This window comes from Drosophila subobscura, chromosome U (genome assembly GCF_008121235.1).
Source record: "Drosophila subobscura isolate 14011-0131.10 chromosome U, UCBerk_Dsub_1.0, whole genome shotgun sequence".
NCBI classification, from domain to species: Eukaryota; Metazoa; Arthropoda; class Insecta; order Diptera; family Drosophilidae; genus Drosophila; species Drosophila subobscura.
In genome coordinates, this window is record NC_048534.1 from 24,320,406 (window position 1) to 24,329,027 (window position 8,622).

At 37.0% G+C, this 8,622-nt stretch overlaps 1 protein-coding gene across 8 annotated transcripts in view; it reads left to right on the top strand.

The window, feature by feature from the left end:
• Window positions 1–5,795, top strand: part of LOC117902708 (fasciclin-3) — a 102,276-nt gene extending 96,481 nt beyond the window's left edge. For 3 of the 8 annotated variants that reach the window (XM_034814264.1, XM_034814262.1, XM_034814263.1), the window contains exon 7: window positions 1,505–2,558. In XM_034814264.1, coding sequence (XP_034670155.1) covers window positions 1,505–2,108 — 604 coding nt within the window. In that variant the 3' untranslated portion in view covers window positions 2,109–2,558. Of the gene's footprint in view, window positions 1–1,504; window positions 2,559–4,634; window positions 4,990–5,346; window positions 5,407–5,548 lie in introns of those variants that run through there. The other 5 variants (XM_034814265.1, XM_034814267.1, XM_034814269.1 and 2 more) reach the window with 5 other exon arrangements.
• Window positions 5,796–8,622: the final 2,827 nt, after the last annotated feature.

Here is an 8,622-nt window from a genome sequence, read left to right on the forward strand (position 1 = left end):
CCAGGCCATACATTGATCCACAACTAATCCACAAAGACGGTATCTGCTGGTTTGCTTTCTATGTTAATTTTCGATACCCATTATTTCAATATAACCATTAATCAATCAATCGATCAATCAATCAATCAAATATGTATCTTGTATCTTGCGTAGTTCGGATGTGTGTTTGTTTGTCTATTTGCATGCGTCTCTCGAGTGGCTTTAATTTTCAAGTATTTACGAATAACCACAAGCAATCATCAATCATCATCTCTATAGAGAGCAGCTCTCTCATAAATCATCATATTTGTAGTACATCAATTAGGTTAGTTCATAGATCATTTCTTTTAGCAACAAGAAAATTAACATAAGTACATGCATACTTATACATATACAACCACACATACACACACACGCACACACACACAAAACATTGGATGAGTCTCTCAAAACGATTTAGAAACTGCAAAAAGTGCAATCAAAATTGTAAAAAATTATGTTCTAAGTTTTCAAAATTAAAAAAAAAATAATATAAAATCCATCTAGAAGAAATAAAAATTAAAACAATAGTTTGAGATTGTTTTGTAGTCAGAGAACTGCATTGAGCATGATCACAGATTTTGCAACATCCCAAATGAGGCACGAAAAAGATGATCAAAAAGGAGAGATGTTCAAAATATCTTTTGGCCTCTTAACACGCTACTTGTATGAGTCTTGGACAGCGTTGGGTCCAGAATCTAATAACAAAATACACAGTCAAAAGAATTGCGACGCTCACAAGGTGACCGAGGCTGCTGGACACACGGAAGTTATTGAAAAATCCTCGAGCGCTGATTATTCCTTGCAGTTCTCTGTTTTATAAATTATATGAGTCCCACAAACACCCTTAGTATCACAAACTTATTTGGTAAAATATCGAAGTAATGTTTTGTCTTTTGTTCAAAATTGCCCAAAAATACCAAAATCACGCTGTCACACACACACATGCATACACACCACAATCATACACTAAAAACGAAAACACATTCACTCGCTCGTCTTGTGCTGTCAAACGCTCGTATGCTCGCTCTCGCTCGCTCGGTCATTTGTCCTCCCCACTCGCTAGTTAGCCAAACACAAACGTTCGTTCGCTAGTATCTCGCTCTCTTATATCTCTCTCTGTCTCGCCCACTCGCTCTGTTTGTTTCTGTCTCTCTCTACCCCCGCCCCTCTCTAAACCTCATATAAACCTGTCTCTGTCTCACGCATTTACTAAACAAAAATGTCAAAAATGTCTCGCAGCTGTACCACTCGTCATACAACCAACAAAACATAGAGTTTTAGAGTCACTTTGCTAATGCATAATCAAAAAAAAAAACCAGCAACAACTAAGAAAAGAAAAAAAAACTTCTTGCCATGTTTTGTCTTCTTCTTTTATACTACTTTCATATGGACAACAACAACAAACTGTTAAACAAATTCCACAAAAATATGAAATCCATTCCCCCGAAAAACATTTCTGAAAACTTTGCGTTGCACAACACAGCGACGGGCAGAACGACAAGCAGCTCGAATTGGGTGGCCAACATGGCCAGAATGTGGCTCTCCTTGAGACCCCCAATGGCATCACCCTGCTGGGTGCGAGCAAACTCAGAGAAGTCAATGGGAATGGGAATGGCAATGGTACTCCCCAGGAGCGTTTGTCCGTGGAGAGGCGTCCCCACAATGATGAAGATGATTCCTTCGAGTATGCCACTGATCGCGAGAGCAGCGTCTATAATCCCACCACACGACCACTGCGCAGTGTCTTGATGAGCCAGGCCGGTGGACGCAATTCCCGCAGCTCCGCCAGCTCCGAGGTAGAGCCACTGAACACCGAAAACTCCGATCTGCTGCAGAAGGGCAACCAATTGGGCATACCAGAGTCGCGTTTCGCCCGCTGGCTGCCAAAGGATAAACTGGAGCTGCTCGAAAAGCAGGCAATGCTGCTGTCGGGACGTGGCAAGGCAATGAATGCGGCGGCACCACCACCAGCCACACCACCAAAGCCACAAAAGAAAGTGCTTGCCACACCAACAGAAACGACAGCGACAACGACAACAACGACGACAATGGCGACGCCAAAGCTGCCACAGGAAACGGAAATCTGAGAATGCAACTGTGTGTGTGTGCGTGTGTGTGTGCGTGCGAGTGTGTGTGTCATATTTATTTATTTTCCTCTGCTTTGAGGCACCGGAAAGGCGGTCGCAGGATTAGGGATTGGAGCAGTTTTGTAGCAGTGTCAGCAGAGATGCCTCAGGGTGTGTTCTCACTGCTTTCCTTTTGAGATTGAAATTTTATGTTAGACCATAGATCAGAGCTATATCTATAGGTTACTGCTCTGAATTACACATCTTAAAGCTATAATTATCCATAAGAAAGATTTCTTATGACATTTAGTTTGAAAAGTCACTAAATTTTCTCTTAGATAAGTCAAAACTCTACTAAAAATAGAGATAAATACAAAAGAGCATTGAAAACTAGCTCTAAGTGGATATTAGTGCCTTAAAAAGTCACCAACACCTAAGAAACAATTGTCCTTAGCATCATATATGTATATGGACAATTTTTTTTGCTGTATGCAGCAAAGATCTTAGTGCCTTGGAAATATTGTTCCCCAGTTTTCCCTTTTACTTCCTTCATCTTCCCAGTTATTTCCACCCATCAAAACCGCTACAAAACTGTCTCCAAGTGTAGGCTTTAAGCTTCATGACAGCCTCGTTTCACACATTGAAAAACGAACAACAAAACAAAGATACAGATACAGATTCATACAGCATGAACATTTTTATGTAGGCATGAATTTAAGTTATAATCGAATAATCGTATCATTGTATAATCGATAAATCGATTGCATGACATGAACGAAACTGTCATCACACACAAGTATTTACTGTAGTTACGCGTACTGGTAGGCAGTAGATACTGTAAAAGTCATTTGCAGAGTGTTCACTGTAAGAGCAAATAATTAATTAATATTTTTAGAGTTTTTTGGTTCATTTTAAGTGGAGAAAATTTTGTTTAATTTTTAATTTCCTTTAATTAAAATAATACAAAAGCTAAGCTGTAGAATTTAGGAACTTTTGATAAAAGTTTATTTTCCTTTTTTTATACCGTAACATATTTAATAAATTAACAACAATAAAACAACTATTGTTAAAATGTGAGACAATATTGTATTTTCCTATGGTTTTGTGTGTGTGCTGTGTGTGTAAGAAATTAATTATTCTGGAATGAATGTAAAACCCGTTTGGAAACCATGCTGGGAAAATTCGAACAATACTTGTGCCTAAAAGTGGAAATTCTCTTTTCGCTCTCTGCCAACAATTTTGCATTTTCCATAACAATAATATCCCCAACCATCCGTCCATCCATCCATCCAGAGAATGGCATGGAATACTCGTACACATTCATAAGCGTATTGAGAGCACACACAGGACACAGATACACGAAAAAATACACACAGATACTGGCAGCACAGGCACAGCAGTACTTGTTGAGCCGCCCAGACAGCAGGCAGACATTCAAATGAGGCAAAAATATTTATAGAATATAGATGAAAAACCATTCCAGCGAAATGAAAGCAATTTATTCGCTCAATTTATCCCGTTAACAGCAAAGAGGGCGGAGGCAGGGCGGGCATTGGATGTTGGGCGTGGGGTTATGCAATTTGAAGGTCAAATTTAGGATAAATGAAGAGCAATAACGTTAGGCAAAGGAGTAAAGTCACACCCGCACCCCTTTTTAATATTCCTAGAAAACCAACCCGATGAAAGATGCCTCTAGGATAGACATATACAAAGATACTTTTCTTGGTATTGCCAAAAAACTTCTAGAAACTTTCCAACAAACTTTGTTTTAGTCTCAAAGTTGAAGAAAATAATTTCAATTTTAATAAAAAGCTACGAAAAATTTCTGCCGCTAACACAATTATTTGGTTTTAAGGGTTACACATTTATTGTAGCTTTAACAATTACCAAATAAATATACCTGTTCTTATGCCACTAACAACCAGAAAAGAGACAGCTTTAACCCACACACACACGACTAACCCCAAAACATACACAAACACACTCTTTGGGCCCGCTTTTTGGAGGGTTTATTCAACCCAGTCAAAATGGCAAACTAAAACCCGACTGCACAGCAAAAATGACATATTTTGACACAAAACTAAAGCTGCTGTTACACGATGGGTTTTTCACCGATATTTATGTGTGTAGCATAAAGATGTTCCAAAGTGCATCCCAGAATATTATAAATCAATAAAATATTAAAGAAAAAGTGCTCCCTAATCGGGTTAGTTCCCCCTCTTGGGAAAATATTTCCAGTAACATGTAAACGGAAAAACTTCTCATGCAAGCATAAGAATGTGAATTCCTTCGTTGGAAAAATCCATCCAAATATTGTCTTACGTACAAAATGTTTCCTAGTTTTATAGCATTCGCATTCTTTTAGAAAATGAGTTAATTTGCCATGAAAAATTGTGACTGGCGTCGGTGAAAACATTATCGTATAACAACAGCTTAACTAGCTAAAGAAAACCAAAATACCAAAAAACCCCACAACACTCTCATGTCACCAAACGAAATCATGAACCCATCCTTCAAAACCACCCAAAAAAAATCAAAAACAAACAGCAGTGACACCGAAAGCGCCGACATTAAGGCCACCTCAACCGCCACGGCCACAACGGCAGCCACCACAACAATGGGCGGAATGGGAGTGTCGGCCACAGAGGAGTCATCGGCCAACAACAGCAATGAGCAGGAGACACAGGAGCAACAGCCACAACAGCAGCAGCAGCAACAGCAGAAGAAGGCCAAGAGTTTGCCAGCCTTTGCGGTGGCCATATTAAAGCGCTTCCATGAGAAGGATGCAAGGAAAAACAAGGACAAGGATGTGGAGACCACGGCAGAAGCGGCCCTGACCCTGGCCAATGAACAGGATACACCGGAGAGCAATGCCATCGATGGCAATGACAATGAACCAAAGGTATAACCACACCAAGAAATGTCTCAGATTCTTCGACTTTCAAGATCCTTCTATCTTTCCCTGCCTAAATATTCCTCTCTTTCTGTACTCCTCACCTTTTATTCCTCTCTTTCACTCTCTAATGTGTGCCTGTGTGTGTGTGAGCGAGATGTATCTATAGCTTCAATAGCAAAAATATTCCGCTTTTGGCTACGAACAATTATTTTTGTTTTGATTTACCTTTTTGCTGTTTTAATGCTCACCCAAAAAAAATATTTTCTTTGCTATTTTTTCGCTCTCTACGCATGCATAAACTGTAATGTAAAAACTATATATTTGTACAACTTTTTGTATATAAATATTGTACGCAAAATAAAGGCTATAGTTTGGCAGAGCACATCACCAGTGTGGACTTTTAAGTAAAAAACAAAACAAAAATCATAAAAAAATCAAAGGTATTGCAATGAAAACCCTACAAAAAGATTCCCGTATAAATTTCTGCTTGAAATAATTATTTATATTTATTTATAAGGAATGGAAATTAATCTATTTTTCTTTGTTTTACAAACCATATCCCTAGCAAGACAAACAACTCGTCTATGCTGAACTTGTACTAAAGCCAGCGAATGAGACAACAGCAACACCGGCAGCAGCAGCAGCAGCATCTACAGGACCTGCCACCGCCACAACACCTGGCATTGAGGGAGCTGGTAAAAATTCCACGGAATACGCAGAAATAGTCTATGTGCAAAAGCCCGCAGCCACAGCCGATGGCAAAAAGTAATCTCTAGCCCTAAAAATCTTGCCCTTGGGAGGCTGCAAACAAATAAACACAAAAAAAAACTTCAAGCACAAAAAGCAGCAGCAAAAACATGCAACAAATACAACACACAAAAAACAGAACCCAATGCAACACATAAACATACAACATAAACCACTTTGAAAATAAAAAATTAAAATTAAATATTATGATTAAAAAATGGAAATATTACAAGTGGTTTTTCAAAAACTTCTTTGAATGTGTGTGTGTGTACTAAATAAATCTAAAGAAATGTAAAACTATAAAAAACAAAAAAAAAATGCATAAAAAATTAATGAATCTCTGCACAGAAAATCTTGACACAAGACACGCCCTCCTCCCTTCTCAATATATGGTTCCCCCCTGCCCACAAATAAATTAAATCAAATTTACAACAAGAAATAACATTTGCAAAAAAAAAAACAAAACAAAAAATAAATATAAATAAAATTTACATAAATTAAAAAAATAAAATAGGCAAGAGAAAAGCATTTTGAAAAATCTCAATTATTTACATAAATGTCTCGCATCTAAGCTAAAAGAAATACGTAAATTTAAGGCAACACAAAAAAACACAAAAATTAAGAAGAAATTATGCAAAGAAATTAAGGAAAAACTCCTAAAAAGAAACCCCTTAATTATTTCTCTGCCACTTTTTTGTATACAAAATTAACAGCCAGAGCAAAGCATTTAAGCAAAAAAAAGGAACACTTCTGAAATGAAAACATAAATCTCCTGCAAAAGTATTTTTTATTATACATAATTCATGCATTTCTTTGTCTCGATTTTCCATCCATTTTCCATTCAACACACAACCGGCAATTAATGTTATTATTATTTAATGCAATTTACGCAATTATAATTATATATTAATGGATAATTGATTAAGTTAAGTGCATAAATTAATTATGTATTTTCATGATGATGATTGATTTTCGTACTCGAGTATTCTATAAGTTATAATTTGTACTATATTGTAAAGTTAAGCGCGAACCATGGAAACTTTTTTGAATAAAATTCTTTACCAATACAAAAAGCGTGTACTCTTTTATTTGTATTAAAATATGAAGGGTAAAAATCTGAACTAACACCAGCTGTCGATCTTGATCAGCATCCCATACGAGTACAACTAAAGGTGCCTCTTCTCAAGCTAAGAAATTCAGAGGTACGTGCCAAGATTAAGAAAAAGAGAGAAGGGGTGTTATTTCCCAGAAGGAGCACAGCGATGGGAGACTCTGAAAAGGACGGCAGTAATTGGTAAAATCAATTTTCTAAGAAATCCTTTTGAAAATATTCCTGGTAAACCATTTTCATTTAAAGTAAACTTTTACAGAGCCTTTTATTTACTGAAGAAACAAAGTTAGGGACAGTATTTTATTTATAAATATTCAGGAATAGTAATTGATATTCTTGGGAGAAACCTTTGAATTTTTCCTAGGAAACCCCGTACCAAAAATGAAGGAAATCTATTACACAAGGTAAGCCTTTCCATTTTTCCTTCTTTTTTGGTTACTTTTCTTTTTCCTTCAACTCAAAAAATTCACTTGTCCATGCGTATACTGAATTTTGAGCAGTCAACGGCACTGGAAACCCAATGGCAATGTCAATGCAACATGTGTCTGCAACACACTTAACCACCTACAAACACACACTTTCGTGTTTGTTCGGATAATAATTCTTGAGATATACATCTACTAAAGCTATTTAGAATTTTATTTGTTTAATTACCGACAAGGCAGAATTTGTGTTATGCCTTGGAGCAGTCGTTGCCACTGCATTGCCTTCTAAATGTTTAATGAAATGTCCAATTTACGGCAAGTAAAATTCAATTGAAACTGCAATTGTTTGATATTTATTAGCCTTTTGAATGTGGTATAAATATGTACTTCAAATACTGAAAGACTCAAGACAATGGCAATTGGGATTAGCAGGAAAGCCTTTCTTACATGGGATGCATTTAAGTGGCATTTATGGGTAATGTTTGTCAACCAATGCCAGTACCAATTACTCTAAATGATATACAACTTTCGTCTGTAGCTAGACATAAGGACCTCTAAATGCACCGAAAACAACGTCTCATTATTCACAGAAGCAATGCTATTTATATATTTAATATATATTTAATACCCAGCGTAAAAAAGGGAAGACATTTTTTGGAGCAAACAACAAGCTTTGCCAGTTGACTTTACTTTCCTGTCTGACTGTGAAATAAGAGCTGGAGAAGCTGGACGAACGAGCTGGAGGAATATCTGGCTGTGGCTGCTTGTCAGTCAGTCAGTCATCCTCTCTGACTGGAGGACTGCTGTCTGGTTTGGGTACCGAGTGCCGCGTACCGCATGCCGCTCTGTCTCTCCCAACTTTTTCTGACATTTCAATTTATAAAGCTCAAAATCTGCGCGTTACCCGAAGCGTCGCATTTTTACATTAGATCAAAAAAACTGCAACGTACATATCTCCCTTTAATTTTTTTTCTACATTTTTTGCTTGTTCTAGGGACAGTAGTTATCATTTTGTGTTTTTTTTTTGTGCGCAGACAGTTTAAAAGTAAAATAAAATTTTTCAGATTTCTTTTTTGTTCTACGCCAAGGGCTGTACATTAAAATTGACTTGGAAAAAGAGGAAGGACAGAATGGAGGAGGAAATTAAATGGTTACAATGCACTTGAAGTAAAAGCGTAGGAATTTTTTCAGAGGGGAATAAATCGTATATAATATGGTTAGTCTTTCCAGATTCCAATATCAAATTAAACACCATTGAAAACTTCATCCACCTCATCCGTTCCCTTTCAAACTTCCAATTAAATTTGTTATTCAATTAAATGTAACCTGCTTCACCTTTCTTGAGCCTTTCATTGG